Source organism: Abramis brama, assembly GCF_963993115.1.
Source record: "Abramis brama genome assembly, chromosome: 8".
Lineage (NCBI taxonomy): Eukaryota > Metazoa > Chordata > Actinopteri > Cypriniformes > Leuciscidae > Abramis > Abramis brama.
This window is the reverse complement of record NC_139970.1, coordinates 40,048,648-40,071,339: the sequence shown is the minus strand read 5'-3', so window position 1 is coordinate 40,071,339 and position 22,692 is coordinate 40,048,648. Positions and strand designations below refer to the sequence as shown.

Sequence of the window (22,692 nt, the reverse complement as noted above, 5' to 3'; positions counted from 1 at the left end):
CAAAGTCGGGTTCAAAATGTGTTAAAGGAGCTCAACTACTTCAACTACTACTAGCTTCACAGCAGCTGTTGTTTGCTGACTTTTTAGGCAACAAAATGTTAACACGTTTTGTTTTAGTTTTTTACAAAAATCATGATTTACTCACCTTCATGTTGATCTGTTATGTGCTGTTATTTTTCCTGTGAAACAAAAATGTAAAAATGAAACTTATTTCCTACTTCGATGACCCTTTATAGTCTTTCAAGCACCAAAAAGAACAAAAAAAATCATACATTTTATAATACTACTCCATATAGACAGCATGAATAATGACAGAATTTTCATTTTTGGCTGTACTTTTCAATTTAATCCAGACGTGGATAAAGTACAACATGAATGAGTCACAGAACTATAAACTCATTTTTGAGAGTCGTACAAATGACGGCACATGCAAAACAAAAGTAATGACACACACCTATATGATTATTTAAAACTCTTAGACATCTGTTGGATGTCACTCCCAAACACACATTCATTTTCCCTTTACAAAACACCCCTGACCTCTGAGTGTGTCCAAGGTTCACAGTTGTCTTTTTTAGTCTTTGACAGCTGCCTAATGACGACTCCCGTTTAGTCAGCCTGAATTCTTTCTGACTGCATGAGGGGTCTATATTTAGAGGGGTGGACTTAAATTGCAGGGGGTTTGTGTTGGTGCCGTGTTATTTCAGCCTCTTACACTTGAGACGGCAAGACGAGAGGAAGTACCGCATCCTCTTCGAGACCTGCTACCTTTGAGATGGAACCAATGAGAATCAAGGAGGACCTGAGGCTCTTTCAGAGCACTCTTCTCCAGGATGGTTTAAAGGAACTTCTGAAGGAGAACAAGTTTGTGGATTGTTTTCTAAAGGTTGGAGATCGGAGTCTTCCCTGCCACAGACTCATAATGGCAGCGTGCAGCCCGTACTTCCGAGAGCTGTACTTTACTGAGGACGGGGTTGAGAAGAAAGACTCCAGCAAGGAAGTAGTGCTGGAGAACGTGGATCCCGCCATTATGGAAATGATTGTGCACTATCTCTACTCTGCAGACATCGAAATCACAGATGATAACATTCAAGACATCTTCGCAGTCGCCAACAGGTTTCAGATCCCATCCGTTTTCACCATTTGCGTCAACTATCTACAAAACAAGCTGTCTTTGGGAAACTGCTTGGCCATCTTCAGAATGGGACTGGTTTTGGACTGCCCAAGGCTCGCTGTGTCCGCTAGGGACTTCATAGCGGAGCGTTTTGAGACTTTGTCCAAGGATGAGGACTTTCTTGAGTTCACCGCTCCTGAGCTGTTCGCCATCATCGGGTGCGATTCTCTGAACGTGGAAAAAGAAGAGGTCGTGTACGAGCTCTTGATGAAATGGGTCCGGAAGAACAAGGAGACCCGGGCAGTAGCTTTGGGAGATGCCTTCGAGCACATCCGCTTCCGACTTCTACCGGAGAGATACTTCAAGGAGAAAGTGGAAAAGGATGACATCATCAAGGCCGACCCTGAGCTCCTCAAGAAGCTGAAGATCGTCAATGAGGCTTTTGCTGGAAAACTCCCACAAATTAAGGAGGGCGCGAAAGGCGAAGGAGAAGAGGGGGGAAATAAATTGCCCGGGTATCTGAATGACAGCAAACGGTTGGGGATGTTCGCCAGGGATCTCATACTGATGATAAATGACACGGCAGCCGTGGCCTATGATGCTAATGAAAACGAATGCTTCCTAGCGGCGATAGCAGAGCAGATCCCGCGAAACCACATTAGCATTACGTCTAAGAAGAACCTGCTCTACGTTGTGGGAGGGCTGTTTGTGGATGAGGAAGACGAGGATTCACCACTGCAGAGCTATTTCTATCAGGTTAAGACAGTCATTTATACTATAATAGTCGTTTCAAAACTGTCTCGTTCTAGTTGTAACAATAATGAAGGTATCTTGCAGGAAATCTAGTAAAACTTTTTTTTTTTTTTTTTTACACACAATCAAGAAGAATCTAGATGGGCTGTCAACAAAACAAAACAAAAAAACCCTTTGAAAGGGAGTTAGAATTGCTTTTAACCCCGGGTACTTACAAACTCACAGAATGTGCACAGGCTCGCCTCATTATATATAAAACATTATATAATATCCATGCAACCATATTAAATATTCATCAGAGGAAGTCCAATAAGAATGTTATTTATCCAATATATATTTTCCGGCCGCATAAACAAGAATTTTATCCCAGGATTTACAAATGTACAGTGCGCAAAATCTATGAAACATTAGATATATTATAATATATCATATATTCCATTTTCATTTTAGCTAAAGTTTTAGTAATTTTGTTTTGTGTTTTTTTTTTATGTCTATAGTTTAGTATTAGTTATTTCAGTACATCAAGTTAAACTAAAATGAAAATGAGAAATGTTGCCTTAATATTTTATTTGATTTCAGTTATTGTTTATTTTATTTCAAGTAACAAAAATGTTTTATGGTTTTAGTTTTAGTTCAGAATGACTCTGGATTAGCATTTTCTAGTGTGAAAATCCCATTTTTGTGTTCTATAGTGGCTTGGAATGACATGAGGGTCAGTAAATGATGACACGATGAACTATTCATTCAATTGCATGACTTTATATTTCTAGGAATTGGAATTAAGTGGAAAGGCGTTATGTATCACCAGGGAGAATGGAATGAAAGTTATTTACATTTGTAAGTCATTTTAAATCATCCATTTTCTTCAGCTGGACACTCATTCTCCAAACTGGATTGCGCTGCCACCGATGCCATCACCCAGGTGTCTGTTCGCCATGGGCGAGTTCGAAAACTTCTTGTTTGCAGTTGCTGGTAAAGACCTGCAGACCAGCGAGTCTCTGGACTCAGTGCTGTGTTATGATGTTGAGTAAGTCTCTTCTACATTATCTGCTTCATGCATAAACCAAAAAACTAATTATGTTTTGCTGCTCTCGGCAGTAAGATGAAGTGGCTGGAGACCAAAAAACTGCCCTTAAGAATTCACGGTCACAGTGTGATCTCACAGAACGGACTGGTGTACTGCATAGGAGGAAAGACGGATGAAAAGTAAGTCAAATTTGAGTTAAGATGAGCTTAAATACAAAATAAAAGCCTGAGATAAAGTGTCATTGCTTGTTTTCATCTCTGGAATAGTAAAACCATCAACAAGATGTTTGCGTACAACCACAAGAAGTCCGAATGGAAAGAGCTGGCAGCCATGAAGACACCCAGGTCCATGTTTGGAGTAGCCGTCCACAAAGGAAAGATCATTGTGGTTGGAGGAGTCAATGAAGATGGCCTTTTAGCCTCTTGTGAAGCGTATGACTTTTCAACAAACAAGTACGTATTAATAGTTGTTTTTATTGATATTTAATCCTGAAACACATTTTTAAAAAGGCTTAAAGATGCTCTAAATTAAAGCTAAAGTTAGCCAGTGCTCAGTGAAGGATTAAAAGTTAGCTTGCAAATTTTTTTCATCTATATTTTGAAATACTGACATTATACAGTCATAACATTTAACACATCAAAACCTTACAGAATTCTGCAAATCTATTGATAACACTTTCTGATTTGAGCCATTGTTTTCCCTCCAAAATAATGTCACTTCCTGGAGGATGATGTCAGAAAGGAACTGGCTTTTGTTAAAGTGATATTACATAGATTGACAGGATTGAAAAATAAAATCGCAGCCAACAATTTTTGGGTTCGAGAACGTTCCCTGAATGTTAGCTTTTGGTTCCCAGAACGTTATTTTTTTTAAGGTTTGTTTTTGGGCTAGACAGGAAAGTTTTCTTAACAGAAATAGAACGTTAGTTTCTGGTTTGTAGAATGTTAATTTTTACGTTACTTTAATGTTCTCCTAATGTTATTGTAACGTTCTCAGGTATTCTCTTAATCTCTTTACTCCGATATCATTACCTCACTGTAACCTTATTTTACGGGTATTAAATAATAACCTAAAAATAACCATTAGGGGACGTTCTGTATAAGTTATTTTTAGGTTATTTAAAAATAACCCTCCTGTGATGTTCTGGGAACATTATTTTATGGTTGCGCAAAAAAAAACCGAAAAAAAACCCAAAACTAAAAAGAACATTCCTAGAACGTTATTATTTGGTTCTCAAAAAAAAAAAAAAAAAAACGGGAAACCAAACGGGGACCAAATACTAACATTAGGGGAACGTTCTGTTTGCTGGGATTAGAGGTTAAACCTATAAAATTATCACCAATTAAAACAATATTTCCAAGAAAACATGTTTTATTTGAAACATTTTTTTATGTGTTAACAATGAATAACGAAGTGAATAACAATGACAAAAATGAGTAGTTAAATTATTTAAAAGGTTTGAGCTATTGTGGCATTTATCTTATGGGATATAGCAGATGTTATCCTCTACAAATCTATCAGAACCATGTTGTTTTCCCCAATAGATGGGAGGCGTTCCCTGAGTTTGCTCAGGAGAGGAGCTCTGTGAATGTGGTCAGTTCTGCCGGAGTGCTGTACGTGGTGGGCGGCTTCACTGTGAAGGAGAACGACGACAAACAGTGCATCCCGTCAGAAATCACAGACGTCTGGCAGTAAGTGTTCTGCTTGACACACATCTCAATTATATTCGTCTTAAAGGAACAGTTCACCCAAATAATGCGCACGGCCATTGCCAGAAGCTGGCGATTATAGTTGAATTAAACCCATTGCTTCTCTTCGCATTTATTAACCCACTATAGATTTCTTTTAGGATGGATGGATGCTCTTTTTGGAGCTTCAAAAACTCGTGTGCTATTCAATGTCATTACAAAGCTGGGAAGATACAGGATATTATTTATTATAATAATAACTCTGATTGTGTTCGTCTGAAAGAATAAAGTCATATACAGCTAGTTGGGATAATTTTCACTTTTGAGTGAACTATTCCTTTAAGCCTTCATACTGTTAAAAAGTTTGGGTTCAGCAAGAATGTGTTTTTATATTTTATTCAAGTACACATTGAATTGATCAAAAGTGACAGTAAAGATATTTATAATGCTACAAAAGATTTCTAATTCGAATAAATAGTGTTCTTTTGAAAGTTCTATTCAAAATAATTGTATCCTGTTTTCCACAAAATTAAGCAGCACGACATTGACAATAATCAGATATGTTTCTTGAGCGGCAAATCATCATATTAGCATGATTTCTGAAGGATCATGTGACACTGAAGACTGGAGTAATGATGCTGAAAATTCAGCTTTGCATCACAGATATAAATTAGATTTTAAAAGATATTCAAATAGAAAATAGCCTTGGTGAGCATAATAAATGACCCCCAAACTTTTAAACGGTACTGTAAAATGTTTAAAATCACAAAAATTATGATTTAAACAAGTGTATTTAAACTTTTAACTGGGACTAAATCTAAAACCGCTCTTATTTTGACAGGTATGAGGAGGACAAGAAACAGTGGGCTGGAATGATACAGGAGATGCGATTTGCTGCCGGCGCCTCTTGTGTTTCTATGAGACTAAATTCAGCAAAGATGCCTAAACTTTAAAAACATAATCACTGTCATTGATTGTATCCAATACAAACTGTAACTATATTTTGAAGTAGCATAAACCCCTACTCACATACAGTGAAAACATGGATTGCCGGAAAATTGTCAATGGCAGGGAAAGAGTTAATGCACATTCCCAGTCTTTATATGTTGTAATCAAAATGTAACAAAATTTTCCTTTTACTAGGCTGACATTACAAATCATCCATCACTCTTTGTAACGGAGCTAAAATGGAAGCAAATGTGACCTTCAACATAAAAATGACCTATGATTTATATTAATGTTGGGTTCTGTTGTAAATGTGGTGAAGTTGAGGAAAACATCGGATGTCAAAATTAAATTTACTTTATTTTTTTTCCATATACATCTCTTTTATATAAAATGCACAATAAATACACATTTAAAGGCAAACAGGTAAGCATTTCTCCTTTGTTAATGAAAATAGTGACATGGAGTCATTTATAAAAAAATTAGCAATTCATATACATTTGCAGTGCTATCTTGCAGCTCAAATGAAGGATCACCTGATGTACAATCCTTTCATAGTGTCTCCTGCTGATTGCACTATATGCTTTAACGTCCAGTTTAGTTAATGTCTCAGGGCAACTCTGTAAATATTTTCTTCCTCAGATATTCTTTCCATGCCTCTTCTGTGGAAAGCTCCATTGAGTTCCATTCAAAGTGGGGAATCTGTAGAAATGCATATTATCAGCAAAAACACACTTTTGTCATGCAAATAGTATAGTATGTGTGTCAAATATTATATCTTTCTACTGACCTGTAATACTTGATATCCTAAAATCTCCAGATGTCTTTTCTTCATCACGGCCGTCCCTTTCATGTGCCGGGAATTTTTGCAGAAGGATTTGGAGTCCAAGAAATCCAAGGCAATGCTAGACAGATGAAGGAGCAGGGAGAATTATATGTGACCCTGGACCATAAAACCAGGCAATAGCCAACAATACATTGTATTGGTCAAAATTATCGATTTTTGTTTTATGTCAAAGATCATTAGGATATTAAGTAAAGATCATGTTCCATGAAGATATTTTGTAAATTTCTTACTGTAAAGATATAAAACATTTAATTTTGTGAGTGAATGCAGCACAATCGTGAACACACAACCACACATCAATGGAAAGCTTATTTATTCAGCTTTCAGATGATGTATACATCTCAATTTCAAATTGACCCATGACCCAGGTTTTGTGGTCCAGGGTCACATATTCTGTCTGAATATTACGTGTAGTTTTGCACATTGAAGCGTGACATACCGGCGAGCTCCTGGCGGCAGCTCCGTCCTCTCTATGTCTGCTGACACAGACTGCCAGTGAACGTTTCCGTTCTCGCTGATCTGCAGCCGACTCGGCTCGCTGTACGGTACTGGCTGAAGATGACGATCCAGGACAAGTTCAAAATCTGATGACAAAAACATTATAGTTTTCATGAGCCTACGGAGACAGCAATGCTGTATCTAGGACTGTCATCCTGTACTACTGTATGTCTGCAAATGTTTTTAGTTAATGAAATATTACAATGGATCGGGGGATCACAACTAGACAAATCATACTGACAAGATAATGCTTAAGCATGGAAATAAAATGGATAACACACACACAGTATATATATATATATATATATATATATATATATATATATATACACATACACACACATATAGATAACAAAAAAAAAAAAAATATATATATATATATATATATATATATATATATATATAATTAAACAATACATTTTTAGTTAAAACAGACGAATGAAATATAAAATAAAAAATTTAAATAAAAAATGTTTTCAGTTAAAAAAGATGTTGGACCGTAGACCTTTATATTTATAAAAGCCAGAAGCGATGCCCGGATTTGTTTCAACTAAAGTTAAATTAAATCATCAAAGGATGGGGAAAATATTTTATATTTTTAAAATATTTTAAATATGAGAAAGAACAAAATACTAAACTTGGTTAAGGTGCAATTTGGTAGAAAAGGCTAACTAACTACAGCTACAGGTTTTATTTTTAGCCAAAAAAAAAAAAAAAAGCTCACAGGAAAAAGCATACATTGACTACAACATAATCAGTTATTAATATTCTGTTGGTTCTCTCTTGTTTTTGCATGTGTTCATAATTACTGTGTATGACAGCCTAGCCAAATATTAACTTATTTCATTGCATTATTATTACAAATCAAACAACTGACCCCAAGCACAACTACTCAATATGCTTACAAAATCTGTAACAATTTTTTAATTGTTATAGTGCCTAAAATTAATACTCGCCAAGCGGCAAATGCGAGTAAAAACCAACAACGTTGGTGAGTATTTGAAAATGCCAGTGTTGCCATTTTAATTATTCAAGCATAAGATGACGTGAAAGGCAACGTCTTGGTTACGTATGGTAACCCTCATTCCCTGAAGGAGGGAACGGAGACGCCAGGTCGGAGTGATCCGACTGTATAGGAATCTCGCTAGAGAGAAACTAAACGAGCCAATGCACAATGGCGTGCAATCATTTGCAGCAGCTGCTCTGCCACACGAGTATGTAATGAGCAGATATTGATATATATACACACACATATATATATCAACAATGTTAGGAATAAATAATGTGGACTATTTTACTTGTAACGCTAGTTTAAAACTCACCGACAGTATAGAAGTATGGAGTCAGCACTCCGACTTTAGCACAGTTGATCCCACCCAGGACGTCTCCGAGCATCTTATGGATCTGCTGCTGAATTGGACTAATGGAGCTGTTGGCTGCAGTCAGAAAAACATTCTTCAATTATTTCAACCAACCAGACTTTTTAATTAAAAAAAGTTAGTTCTTACATTATACATTTCAATCTATTTGACTACAATTAGGCTTTCTTTGAGGTTATTTCAAAATACATAAATATTGATATACACACTGTTTGGGACCAGTACATTTTTTAAAAAAGAAATTAATATTTGTTTCCAGCAAGGAAGCATTAAATTGCACCATGGTTTACACAAAAATATGAAGCAGTTTTTAACGTTAGTAATAATCAGAAATGTTTCTTGAGCAGCAAATCATCATATTAGAATGATTTCTGAAGGATCATGTGACAGTGAAGACTGGAGTAATTATGCTGAAAATTCAGCTTTGATCACAGGAATAAATTATATTTTAAAATATAATAAAATAGAAAATTTTCAATTGTAATAATATTTCACAATATTACTGTTTTTCCTGTATTTTTGATCAAATAAATGCATCCTTGGTGAGCATAAGAGATTTATTTTAAAAATATATTTATTTTTTAAATCTTACTGACCCCAAACTTTTGAACAGTAGTGTACAAATCTTATCAAATGGCTAAAAATGATTGAAATAATTATATTAGCTACATGGAACAGCCATTATTAATATTAATGTGTACAAAGCACAAATGCTTTCAGACAAGAACTGCTCTCCAATTCTAATATTTCTACAATCCAATTCTAGTCCGTTCCCGTTGTCCAGATGGATCTCCGGTGTGCTCACCTCTCTTCTGCAGCCGTGTACAGTAGCGCTCATGAAACCAGGGCACCTGGAACTCAGGACACTCCAGACACACGGCCCGATTCAGCTCCATGAGACGCAGACGTATGCGCATGTTCAGAGCATCCGGCAAAGCTGTCAGCAGTGGGGAAAACACACACACGCTTGTAAAGTTTCATGAGTGACAACCACATTTAAATACGGGAGTCCCCTAAGCTATCGCTCTGTGTGTGTACTAGGCAGACGGTAAACATATTCCAACCAATAGTTTTCAGTACAGGTCTTTCGGTTAGGTACGTATGTGTACCAAGGGAACACAGTGTTGTTTTAACAACTGCACTCGAGTAACTTCTCTGTGTGCGGAACGTAGGATGGGTCAATATCGTTTATATCAATAATCTTTGATGTTTTGAACACAGGCTGTTCATATCACAGCTCAGACAGAGCCGTTGAGCTCGGGAAAGCAGCAGTTCCCTCCTAATCTCTAATTGTTTTCTACTCATTTCCGCCATAATGCTTTAAAATACAGCCTTCTGTGCAGAATTCAAATGAGACGTTTTCTGGTCCGTGCTGACTCACACATACGATCCGCTCTGTGCTGTCGTGTCTCTGGACCGGAGCAGACTGTGTGTGCGCTGAAGAGGTTCACATGACACTAACGTGAAACCAGACTTCATTCGCCCCAATGGAAAGCATATTTACACTGTCTGAATCGTTCCCTATCCCCTATATAGTGCACTATGTGTCATTCATCATGTAGACAATAGTAAATGTGTGAACAAGTGACCCAATTTTAACCGCAACTTCAGCGTCTATTTATAATGTACGGTGGTGGGACGCTTTAGATTCTAGAGAGCTTTTGATTGGACAGAAAATCTGATGAGAAGCTGAAGTGCAGAGTGATGATGTCATCCAAATCATTGCAGAAGTGAGAGACTGTTCGTTTTGAAAGTCTCCTAAATGTGAATTTTGTCATTGTTTTGGAGCGCACTAGCTTATAGATAACAGTAAAACTAACATATTCATACTAAAAGCCAAAAAACTTTCATTTTGATTTCATGGGAACCCTAATGATAAAAAAAATATTTAAAAAATAAAAACATGGTTTGTATGGAAGCTTGTTTCCGCCACTGAATAATAAATAAATAATAATAATTGCGACTTTTTATCTCACAATTCTGACCTTTTTTCTCACAATTGCGATATATCAAGTCAGAATTGTGAATTTTTTTCTCAGAATTGCGAGATATGAAGTCAGAATTGTGAGACGCAATTCTGAGAAATAAAGTCGAAATTGGGAGATTTTTGCGTGTTATAAAGTCAGAATTGTGAGATATAAACTATTCTGAGGTATAAAAAAAAGGAAAAAAAAGTCGGTCTTTTTTTTCCTTAGAATTGGACTTTATATCTCACAATTCTGAGAAAAGATGTCAGAATTGAGAGATATAAACTCGCAATTATGTGACAAAGTCACAATTGCGGAAAAAAAGTCAGAATTCTGACTTTATAACACACAATTGCGACTTTATTTCACGCAATTCTGACTTTATAACACGCAATTGCGACTTTATTTCACGCAATTCTGACTTTATATCTCGCAATTATGAGAAAAAAATTCACAATTCTGACTTGATATATCGCAATTGTGAGAAAAAAAGGTCCGAATTGTGAGATAAAAAGTCGCAATTATTATTATTTATTTATTATTCAGTGGCGGAAACAAGCTTCCATACAAACCATGTTTTTATTTTTTAAATATTTTTTTTATCATTAGGGTTCCCATGAAATCAAAATGAAAGTTTTTTGGCTTTTAGCGAGATGTAAACTCGCAATTGTGAGATAAAAAGTCGCAATTATCTTTTTAAATGTTTTATTTTGTGGTGGAAACAAGCTTCCATAGTTTTCCCACCGCTGTACTGAAAATATATCGAACCATGACTTCAAAACCGACTTATGTACCGAACCATCATTTTATTGTACCGTTATATTTTAAAAAATACACCCATACTGTGTACAGAACACTGGACTCACTCCCGAAACTGTTTTGTTCATTCATGGCCAAATATGCAGATGTCTCTTTCAGACCTTCAAGATACATTAATCATATAATTGTTTACATTATATAATCTATAAAATAAACATACTTTCCAGATGGGCATCCAACTTTGCAAGAAAGTCCACGTTGAAGATCTCTCTGACCACTTCCTCAGGGAAATAATCAGCCATAGCCAGTGCGTACGCCAAGAGAACCAGCAGGTGAGGGTCAAAGGAACCTGTTTCAAATCAGCAGGAACAGGTTCCAATTTGCGTCTTAAAGTTTAGAAACCACTCATTTATAGATGCACAGTGGATCTTACTAATATATGGAGTGAAATGTCGAATGCAGGCATCAAAAAACTCCTCCGCCATCGGTGGGTCATAATTTAGCACAGCAAAAGGCAGCAAAGTGGCGTATGTTGCAGAGTAATGAATCTGTTTGGAAGAGACAGACATACACTTGTTTTATAACAGATGGTTCTGATGTATTTTGCATATTAATAACAAGAGAAAATGTTTCTTGAGCAACAAATCAGCATTTGATTTCTGAAGGATCATGTAACACTGAAGACTGGAGGAATGATGCTGAATAAATTACATTTTAAAAAAATATTAAAATTTAAATTGTAAAAATATTTCACAATATTAGCATTTTTACTGTGTTTTTGATCAAATAAATGCAGCCATGGTGAACATAAGGAACTTCTTTCAAAAACACTTTGAAAAAATCATACCGACCCCAAACTTTTGTACAGCAGTGTATGTATCTCATCAAATGACTAATGAAAATATTGAAATAATATTTTTCGCTATATTCTGTGTGGTAAACAATGGCTTCAATAGAAACATTTAATGGCTTAACAACCTCAGAGCTCATTGCAGATGAATTACAAAATAAATTTTCAGCACCAGAAATTTGAATAATACTTACATTTGGTGACAACCGTTGTTACTGTTAACTAAAACTGTTAAAAATCCTTTTAGTTAATTGAAATAAAGCTGAAATAAAATAAAATATAAACAATAGATGAAAAACTTAAACCTTAAAACTTTTCAGAAAACTACAAAATATTAATATGGTACTAATAATACATAAACAATACTAAAACAAAATTATAAAAAAAAAAAACTATAATTATTAACCATAAGTTAACCTCATATAACCTTAATAATAAATCAACTTAAATTTTTAAGTTGAAAACTTTTATATTTTGGTGGTCAAAAGTTTGGAATAACGATTTCTTTATGTTTTTCAAAAATGTCTCTTAAGTTCACCAAAGCTGCATTTACTTGATCAAAAGACAGTAAAAACAGAAATATTGTGAAATATTACTACAATTTAAAATATCTGTTTTCTGTTTTAAAATAATTTAAAATGTAATTTATTCCTGTGATCAAAGCTGAATTTTCAGCATCATTACTCCAGCCTTCAGTGTCACATGATCCTTCAGAAATCATTCTAATATGATGATTTGCTATTCAAGAAACATATCTTATTATTATCAATGTTGAACAGTTGTGGAGCTTAAAATGTTAGTGGAAACCGTGATACACTACCATTTAATAGTTTTGGGTAAAAAAAAAAAATTGAAATCAATACTTTTTTTCAACAAGAGAGCATAAAATTCAAGTGAAAATGCATTCAAACAACACTTCAAATGACTCCCACCTTGTCTATATTTTCAATCGTCACACTAGCGATACGGTCCAGCAGCGCGGCACAGAAGTAGTTAGTCCTGGTCAGATAAACGGCCACCTCATGCACATTAGTCCAGGATATCTGGTGAAGCAGTCTCTGCAAGGTGACCATAGACTCCTCCAGCAGCATCTCATCAAACCACTCCCCTGACAAGTACTTCACTTCCTCCAGCACCACATCCACATGCTCCAGCTTGTGCAGCCGCTCGCGCGCGCAGCGGTTCAGGGTCTGCAGCAGGCGGACGTACTTGCTGGGGGTGTTGTGCAGGTACGAGGGGTCGTTGCGGATCCACTTGGCGACGACTATGGCGTAAGTGTTGAGGTTGTTTAGGTTGCACTGCGGGAGCACGGCTTCCACACGGGAAAGGACGCCCTTGTCGAGATGCCGAGAAGGAAGCATGGACAGAACCCTTGTTAGCATGGTCACCTCGTACGGGTACACACTGCCCTGCTGGAAACTAGGAGTGACAATCAAAGACAGAAAAACAATATTGGTTAAAAACATAAATGTGTTAAATAATACAATTTAATTGTGTTAACCCTTTATATTAATATTAAATAATGCATTGGTAACAATGAGCAATATTAGTTAATAGTAAAAAGTTTTTTAATATTAGCTAATGAAATACAATTGTTCAACTAATGGTAATAGATACAACATTTGATTAAAAACATTATTATTAAATGTTGAAAATAGTATTATTAAATTTTGTAGAATGATTCTTCATTGTTAGTTCATGTTAAATAATTTAGTTAACAAATGTTAAAAGTGTTACCTTAATAATAGTATAAAGACTCCATAGAGTCAATCACTCCATTTTCTTTTAAGAAGTTTTATTTAGCAAGGAGGCATTTATAATATTACAAAAGATAAATGCTGTTCTTTTGAACTTTCTGTTCATCAAAAAATCACGGTTTCCAAAGAAATATTAAGCAGCACAACTGTTTTCAACATAAAAATAAATAGCATCAAATCATCATATTAGAAAGATTTCTGAAGGATCATGTGACACTGAAGACTGGAGTAATGATAATGAAATTTCAGTTTTGCATCACAGGAATAAATTACATTTTACAAGATAGATTAATTGTAATAATATTTCACAATATTACCCTTTTTACTGTTTTTTTATTTTTGATGAGATTATTTTGGTATGCATAAGAGGCTTCTTTGAAAAACATTTTAAAAAATCTTAACGCAGTGTAAATAACAGCATACAGCAGGGATAGGCAACTCCGGTCCTGGAGGGCCACTGTCCTGCAGAGTTTAGCTTCAGCCCTGATAAAAACTCACCTGCCTGTATCTATCTAGTAATCCTGAAAACATTGATTGCCTTGTTCAGGTGTGTTTAATTAGGGTTGGAGCTAAACTCTGCAGGACAGTGGCCCTCCAGGACCGGAGTTGCCTATCCCTGGCATACAGGTTCAAAACGAAATGAGGAGTAAATAATGTGAGAATTTTACATTCAATGTGAACTATCCCTTTAATTATAAGCCTCTGAGACAGTCACTTATTGATCTCTCTGGTGTTTGGAAACACTCACTGCAGCAGTTTGGCTTTCAGTCTGGAGAAGATCTCGGGATTCTGGCAGTGGAGCAGGATGAGATTTTGAGTAATTCGAGCGATTTCCACAGGACGATACGTCTCCAGATTCTTGAAGAGTACTGCTGCCATCCTATCAGAAAAGACATGGGAAGGTCTTCAATTCAATTCAACTTTATTCCCGGACTCGTGGGCCAATATAGATACAAGACACATACACACCAAATAAAAAGAAACAACAATTAAATAGGCATTTTAAAAAGACAGCTGTACCAGTGCCTCCACAGCTTGGACTGGTAGCGGACTGCACTAAATCTAATATTTGTTAGTGACAATTATTTCATTCTCAGATTTATTTAACCTACAGATAGAGCTATACATTAACTTTCGCAAAGTTGCTTGTAGAGTGTGACAAACATTTCACTCGCACTAGTCCATCTTGGTTGCTTTAAAAGCGGACGACAAGCATCATTGTAGGCCACTTGCAGCCTTTGCAGACTGGCTTTTTTAAAGTTAGTCCAAAGATGGGCCGTGTACAGAGATGTACAATATGTCTTAAACAGAGTCATCTTAACATTGTCTGTACAGTGTCCAAACTTCCGTGTGAGAGTATTAGCCTGGGCATACAAAGTTATACATGGTCTAAATATGTCTTCATCATCAGACATGTCCTCTGTGAAGATATGCACAAGATACTTGATTTTACTTGTGACTTCAAGAACAACATTTGATGAAAAGAAGTCCGGAAATTCAGAGGTGGACAAAGTACACAACTTCCTTACTTGAGTGAAAGTACAGATACTACTGATCAAATATTACTCCATTACAAGTAAAAGTTGTAAAGACCGATTTTTACTTAAGTAAATACAGAAGTACTTGTTTTTAAAAGTACTTAAGTATCAAAAGTAAAAAGTAAATGTCAATGCATTGTTTTATTATTGTTGCATTGCTGTATGTAATACTTGCAGTACCTTATGCCTCTGATCAATACCCTCATATCAATATCAAATTTATTTCTAGAACACAGTTCCAGTAGTGGGATTGAATGTGAGATTGAATAAGTGCACTCAATAACATCCACAATGGTTTCGGACGCCCAAATGGCTGTTCCCTCAAATAGTGCCCTATTTAAAGTTTTTTTGGCTTTTAGTGTGAATATGTTAGCCTTACTGTTATCTATAAACTAGTGTGCTCCAAAACAATGACAAAATTCACATTTAGAAGACCAAACCCAACGCTGAAAATGAAAATCAGGTTGATGTCAGAATTGACATTAATCTCCAACGTTGGACAGACGTTGTATTGTGGTTGAAAATGAAAATCGGGTTGACGTCAGAAAGGGGCGACGTTCGTCTGTTATAGGACAACTTAGTTTGAATAAAATTAATATTTGTGTAATGTTCAATGTTGTTATCGATAGAGATACGCGGATGGGGTATTAGTTCATCCGCAACCGTATCACAAAACTCATCATCCGCACCAACGTTTTTTGACCAGATTTCAAAGCCGCACCCGCTGATTGTTTTGCGGTCTATGGACGATGCAATGCTCTGCTGATGCGAGCCGCAAGAAAGCCCTTGTCTGTTCTAGAAAGGATGCAGCAAAGATATTTAATGCTAATATATGAGGCATAGGCCTACGCTGAGTTTCATTCATTTATGATGAGATGCGCTCTAGTTCAACTTCACAATGCAATGCAAGTGAACGCGGCGCATCGGAGCCTCGATGTCACGGTTATTATATTGTCTCCTTTTTATTTATTAAATACATGCAATTGGTTGATGAAACATTTATTAAAATTAAGATACAATTCGTACAAAACGAAATTCGCTTTAAAGAAAGGCTTTCTACAAAGCAAAACTTAATGAAGTGGTAAAAATCATGTCTGACGATTTACAAAACAAAACTTCATTAAGTGGTAAAAACCATGTCTCCCGATTGCAAATGTTCATTGCTAATGTTTATTATTGCAAATGTTTTTCATTTGTTTAATAAATCTCATAATGATGGCACATCACTATATCATATAGCTTTTATTTCTATCTCAAATGATTGGCGGTCGGTCAAGTGGGTAGCCTACTTGGCAAAGAATCAAATACAGTTGGAAACGACGTAGACCATTAATAACACAGACTGTTAACAACTGTTTTTAATTAGTATTTAAACATTCTCTATGATAAAAAATGTTTGTAAAAAATATTTTAATAACACGGTTATAGAGTTCTAATGACGGTGTTCAACTATAACCGTCGGTCTCACGGTTATATACTAACCGTCACACCCCTAAATGCAGATAACTCGTCTTACTTGTTTATCAACTGAAGGTTCCTGCATTGCATCTCCTCCATTGACTCCAACATTCCTAAAGCCTGCTGGGGATTCAGCTCATCAGCCAATAGCAGCGCAGTACTCTCTAACCTGCAAGACCAATCAAACCAATCAAAACATACAGCGGAAATTAATCTCAGAACTGGTTGGTCTGGTGTTTCATGGCTTAAAACACTTTGATTCAAATCCCTATGGAAAAATACAGTCCCTGTTGCACTCTATTATACAGAGTTGAGGTCAAAAGTCAGAAGAACTGGTCTGAACAACATATGAACATATGAGAAATAAATTCAGAAATACTGTAAACTAGCATTTGCACAGAACTGTGAGATAAAAAGTCGCAATTACCTTCTTTATTTTTTATTCCATGGCAGGAACACGCTTCCATAGTATATAAATGACACTAAAATAGCACTGATATAAAACAATAGTACGTAATTAAAAGAATAAGGGATGCTCACCCCTCTCTGACACCTTGTCCTGCCATTGGTCCAAGAGAAGCGAAGAGTTTGGTGAAAGTGGCAGGATCAGTGCTTGTGTCCACCAACTCCATGAGTCTCTGTCTCGCAGCCACTCTGAAATCAGAGTTATTGTACTGCAATGACTGATACAGTCCCAGAGTGATGCTGATGTGCTCTGCATCCAGATGGGCCACGTTCTGCATGAGAAGCTGGTTGCATTTCTCCAGGAGAGGTAGGTGGATATATTTGACGTTTCGGAGGAACTGCACCACCCTTCTGGGGTTGTTGAATTGAAACGGGTCCATTTTGTCTAGAAGGGTGTCCGCTTTTGTAAGCAGCGCATCCCGCAGTTGTGGCGACACCAGGGCAAAGATACTGATCATCAAGGGTGTGAGCACTCTGTAAGGAGGACATGTGTAAATACACTTATTTTCAGGTGCACTACACCTTTAAGGCGTTTGATGGTTAAAAACACACCTGGCGTCTTGAATGGAGTCCAGTCTCTGACTCACTATTTGAGTAATCTGACCCATCAGAGGGCTGTGCTGCAGGTACTGATCACTCAGGCAAACCGCAAACTTTGAAAGTGTTTTCATCTGGAATCTGTAATGCACAGAGAGCAAATTTTTATGGGGCGATTCATGGACTGTGCAACAGGCCATAGAATGTTGCTGCTCATTTGCATAAAATTTAACTTTTTAAAACTTTGTTGCTGCAGTACTTACAATATCCACATCACATCTGCATTAGAGTACAACAGTTGATTTCTAACAATAGCTTGTAAATCTTTTTTGTGAGCTATCTTTACTGTGAGCTACAAGGCTGTTAATCGATGGTATAAGCTATGCTACATTTTTTCCAACTTATTTTTTAATTAATCATTTTTATACATTCCTTGTATAAAACTACATTACTCCACCAATCAGAGGATTGAAACAGCAAATCATACCAAAATAACTATTTAGCGCCCATCCAGTCAGTGTGTGTGTGTGTGTATTTTGCAGGGTCTGCAAAATGTTAATTATTATAAGAAAATAAGAAGATCATACAAAATGCATGTTATTTATTTAGTAATGTACTGAATAAGATATTTTGCATAAAAGATGTTTACATATAGTCAACAACGTTTACATGTTAGTCATGTAATTATAATATATATATATTACAATCAACTCTAAATCAGTTGTTTTATTTATTGAAATATGTTTCAATCATTTATTTATTTTAACTATTTATTTATTTATTTTAATTATGTAATTTGCAATGACAGTCTTGTATCTTTGTCTTTCTGTCCAATTTTCAAATACTTTTTTGCCTGAAATCAAAGTTTGAAATAATGTGGTTCACCTCCTAGCTGGATGTTTTGGTCCATGGCTTATTTAACAAATACTTTTTTAAATCCCTATGGAAAAAGAATGAATGGGAAAAATACTTCCAGAACCAAAGCACTTCCAATCATGCCATTGGAAATCACCAAACTCTCACTGAAGTGGTTGCATTTATGAGATGTTTCATGTACCTCTCCAGTCGGGTCCAAGCCTCTGTCATCAAGTGCTGCACAAGAGAGTCGTGATGTTCTACTTTAAGCCTGCAAAACAAGACCAATGCAATCAAAATATGGCTATATTCCCACAAATAATTAATTAGGACACCATATTTACATTGTAGTTTTGACAATAGCTCTGTTCCAGAACCTACATAGATGAAAATAGAACTGAAATAGACCTCATAAGCAACCGGATGCTTAGAAAACTTTTTGATTCATAATTGAGTTTGGTGCTAGCATGTTGCAAAATTAATGACACAACACTTTAAGCATAAAATACATTGCATACAAAAACACTGGAAAAAATAAATAAAAAATGTAATCAGAATTTATTCTAATCAACATTTGTCTGCTACGTTAAAATAACTTTTTCTGCCAATGCAATGCATCACAGTATTAATGTTTCAAATTATTATGTTTTTGCTGCTTAATATTTGTGTGGAAACCGTAATAACGTAATTTTTTTAAGGATCCTTCAGCATTTATTTGAAATATAAATCTTTTGTAACATTATAAATGTCTTAACTGTCACTTTTCATAAAATTTAATCCATTCTTGTTGAATAAAAGTATTAATTTCTTCTCTTTTTTTGTTAAATCTGACTTACCCTAAACATTTGAATGGTAATTAATCACAGTTTCCACAGAAATATTAAGCAGCACAACTGTTTTCAACATTGATAATAATAATAATAATAATAATAATAATGTTTCTTGAGCAGCAAATCAGAATATTAGAATGATTTCTGAAGGATCATGTGACACTGAAGACTGGAGTAATGATGCTTTGATCACAGGAATAAATTACATTTTACATTTCAATATTATTATTTTAACTGTATTTTTAATAATATAATGCAGCCTTGGTGAGCAAAAGAGACTTCTTTCAAAAACATTTAAAAAAAATCTTAATTATTCCAAACTTCTGACCATATAATACTATCAAGGTGCAAAGATTTTGCACATTTTCACGCTGTACCTGAGCACATCATAAAGCATTTTCACCACTGAACTGTCATCCAAGAGGCTGATCTTGTTTTCAGCCAGAACTCGAAGCGTCAGGAACTGCGGGTGATAATGGATGAACTCAAATGTCCTGAGCATCTGTGGCCGGTCCCGTTGAAACTGCCACAGCAGTCCAATAGCGCAGCTCACATGCTTCACGGACAGCTTGGCTTTGTTCCGGCCCACCACATCGAACACCTGGTCCTCAGCAGAGCAAGCCCGAAGCTGGTCTAGAAGCTGGTCACGGCTGACGACCCCACTGTGAAACAGCCTTCGGGAACAGACCCGAAGCGACCGGAGCCGAAACATGGCACAGGACGGCCGCCGTCAGGAGTCACTCCACATATTAGAGAGTTCAGATGTACCGAAGAATCAGATCATCAACTGTTGTCCATGTCAGCTAGAGCACTGCTGTTATTAAAGCAAAGGAGAGAAATATCAAACACAAGACATTCTGAAATACATGTCAATTGTATATACAGTGCCGGTCAAAAGTTTGAAAACATTACTATTTTTAATGTTTTTGAAAGAAGTCTTTTATGATATATTACCTATAATTATATAGTGAAATATTATTACAATTTAAAAATAATGGCTTTCTATTTGAATATACTTTAAAATATAATTTATTTCTGTATTCTCCAGTCTTCAGTGTCACATGATCCTTCAGAAATCATTCTAATATGATGATTTATTATCAATGTTGGAAACAGGTGTGCTGCTTTTTTTTTATAACCTGTGATACTTTTTTTCAGGATTCATTGATAAATAAAAAATAAAAAAAACAAACAAAACAAAAAAGAACAGCATTTGTTTAAAATAGAAATTTTGTAACAATATACACTACTGTTTAAAAGTCTTTTTTTTGTTTTGTTGTTGTTGTTAAAAAGAAATTAATACTTTTATTCAGCAAGGATGTTTTAAATTGATCCAAAGATTTATATTGTTAGAAAAGATTACTTCTTTTTTTTAAATAAATGCTGTTCTTTTTAACTTCTTATTCATCAATGAATCCTGAAAAAAGTATCACAGGCTCCAAAAAAATATTAAGCAGCACAACTGTTTCCAACGTTGATAATAACTGAATATCAAATCAGCATATTAGAATGAAGGATCGTGTGACATTGAAGACTGGATGCTGAAAATTCAGCTTTGCATCACAGAAATATATTTTATTTTAAAGTATATAAAAATAGAAAACCATTATTTTAAATTGTAATCATACTTTTACTTTTTTGTAATCAAATAAATGTAGCTTTAGTGAGCAGAAGAGACTTATTTCAAAAACATTAAAAATAGTAATGTTTCCAATTCCAAAATTTTTACCTGTACTGTATATATATACAGTACCAGTCAAAAGTTTGGAAACAGTACTATTTTTAAAGTTTTTGAAAGATGTCTCTTATGCTCATCAAGCCTGCAGTTAAAAAAACAAAAAACTAAAAACAGTTTATTATGAAATATTATTACAATTTAAAATAATGGTTCTCTTTTTTAATATACTTTAAAATGCAATTTATTTTTGTGATGCAAAGCTGAATTTTCATCAGCAAGTACTCCAGTCTTTGGTGTCTTATGATCCTTCAGAAATCATTCTAATATGATGATTTATGATCAATGTTGGAAACAGTTGTGCTGCTTAATATTTTTTTTATAACCTGAGATACTTTTTTCAGGATTATTTGATGAATAAAAAGTTAAAAAGAACTGTATTTATTTAGAATAGAAATATTTTGTAACAATATACACTACCGTTCAAAAGTTTGGGAACAATAACTATTTTTTTTTAAAGAAATTAGTACTTTAATTCAACAAGGATGCGTTAAATTGATAAAAGGTGATGGTAACGATTTATATTGTTAGAAATGTTTTTATTTTGAATAAATGCTGTTTTTATGAATAAATGCTGTTAACGTTTTACTCATCAATGAATCCTGAAAAAAGTATTCCAAAAAAATATATTAAACAGCACAACTGTTTCCATCATTGATAATAACTGAGTATCAAATCAGCATATTAGAATGATTTCTGAAGGATCATAAGACACCAAAGACTGGAGTACTTGCTGATGAAAATTCAGCTTTGCATCACAAAAATAAATTACATTTTAAAGTATATTAAAAAAGAGAACCATTATTTTAAATTGTAATAATATTTCATAATAAACTGTTTTTAGTTTTTTGTTTTTTTAACTGCAGGCTTGATGAGCATAAGAGACTTCTTTCAAAAACATTAAAAATAGTACTGTTTCCAAACTTTTGACTGGTACTGTATATATATATATATATATATATATATATATATATAAAACGTCATCATCATTATATCATTCTTTCTTCTTTTTTGCCATAGCACTACTTATCTAATGACTCCTAGAATGTCAACTAACAAACATATACTTATGTTTTATGAGTTAGTTCTTACAAAATAAAGCCGAATAAGAGAGATTCACAGTACCTTCTCCAAGCTGCCATGCCATAACCATAGACTGTAAAGAAATAACACACATCATGTAACACACAACATGAGTGTCCTGAGCCACAGCAGACCACGTGTTTGAAGGACTGATGTCGTCAGATTTGTGTTACAGTCCCACAGATGTGCGCTACTGCTTGTGTTTGTTATACAGATGCTTATCGTGCATGTAAGAACAATGTTTTATCAACCAACTGAACAGAAAAGGGCCAAATGTGGGTGGTATCATGGTCAATGCTGCTACTGGCTTCCTGTTCTTCTTCTTCTTCTTCTTTTCTTATTTAATGGCGGACTGCAAACAACGTTTAGGTGCATGCCGCCACCTACTGTACTGGCTTCCTATTTAATGAAGCGCACAGCTAAAAGTCACGGTGTCTGTCAAAATAAAAGTCTCACCATGCGATAGAATAATTATCTTTATTGGACAAGAGTGAAACCATAATGATTTTGGAGGTGGGATATACACATGTATCATTAATTAAAATATTAATGAAACTTTGAATAAAAAAGAAAAATTGATAAATGTGTAATTACACAAGTAAATCAT

The 22,692-nt window shown here is 35.1% G+C and overlaps 2 protein-coding genes across 3 annotated transcripts; one reads left to right on the top strand and one right to left on the bottom strand.

Annotated features, from left to right (window-relative positions):
- Positions 1-684: 684 nt before the first annotated feature.
- Positions 685-5,950, top strand: klhl41a (kelch-like family member 41a). Its single transcript, XM_084121273.1, has 6 exons — positions 685-1,870; positions 2,737-2,894; positions 2,966-3,073; positions 3,161-3,346; positions 4,439-4,585; positions 5,424-5,950. The coding sequence occupies exons 1-6, from the start codon at positions 776-778 to the stop codon at positions 5,533-5,535; spliced, it is 1,806 nt and encodes a 601-aa protein (XP_083977399.1). The 5' UTR covers positions 685-775; the 3' UTR covers positions 5,536-5,950.
- Positions 5,869-22,434, bottom strand: fastkd1 (FAST kinase domains 1). 2 transcript variants are annotated; one of them, XM_084121271.1, is made up of 15 exons: positions 22,128-22,434; positions 19,645-20,081; positions 18,640-18,708; positions 17,598-17,723; positions 17,121-17,519; positions 16,639-16,749; positions 14,333-14,464; positions 12,760-13,246; positions 11,411-11,525; positions 11,198-11,326; positions 9,057-9,188; positions 8,195-8,308; positions 6,814-6,958; positions 6,318-6,432; positions 5,869-6,229 (listed from the first exon to the last, which is right to left on the bottom strand). In XM_084121271.1, the coding sequence occupies exons 2-15, from the start codon at positions 19,977-19,979 to the stop codon at positions 6,137-6,139; spliced, it is 2,502 nt and encodes an 833-aa protein (XP_083977397.1). In that variant the 5' UTR covers positions 19,980-20,081; positions 22,128-22,434; the 3' UTR covers positions 5,869-6,136. The 2 variants fall into 2 exon arrangements, with proteins under 2 accessions (XP_083977397.1, XP_083977398.1); XM_084121272.1 differs by having other exon boundaries at positions 19,645-20,078; positions 22,128-22,424.
- Between the last annotated feature and the right edge of the window lie 258 nt (positions 22,435-22,692).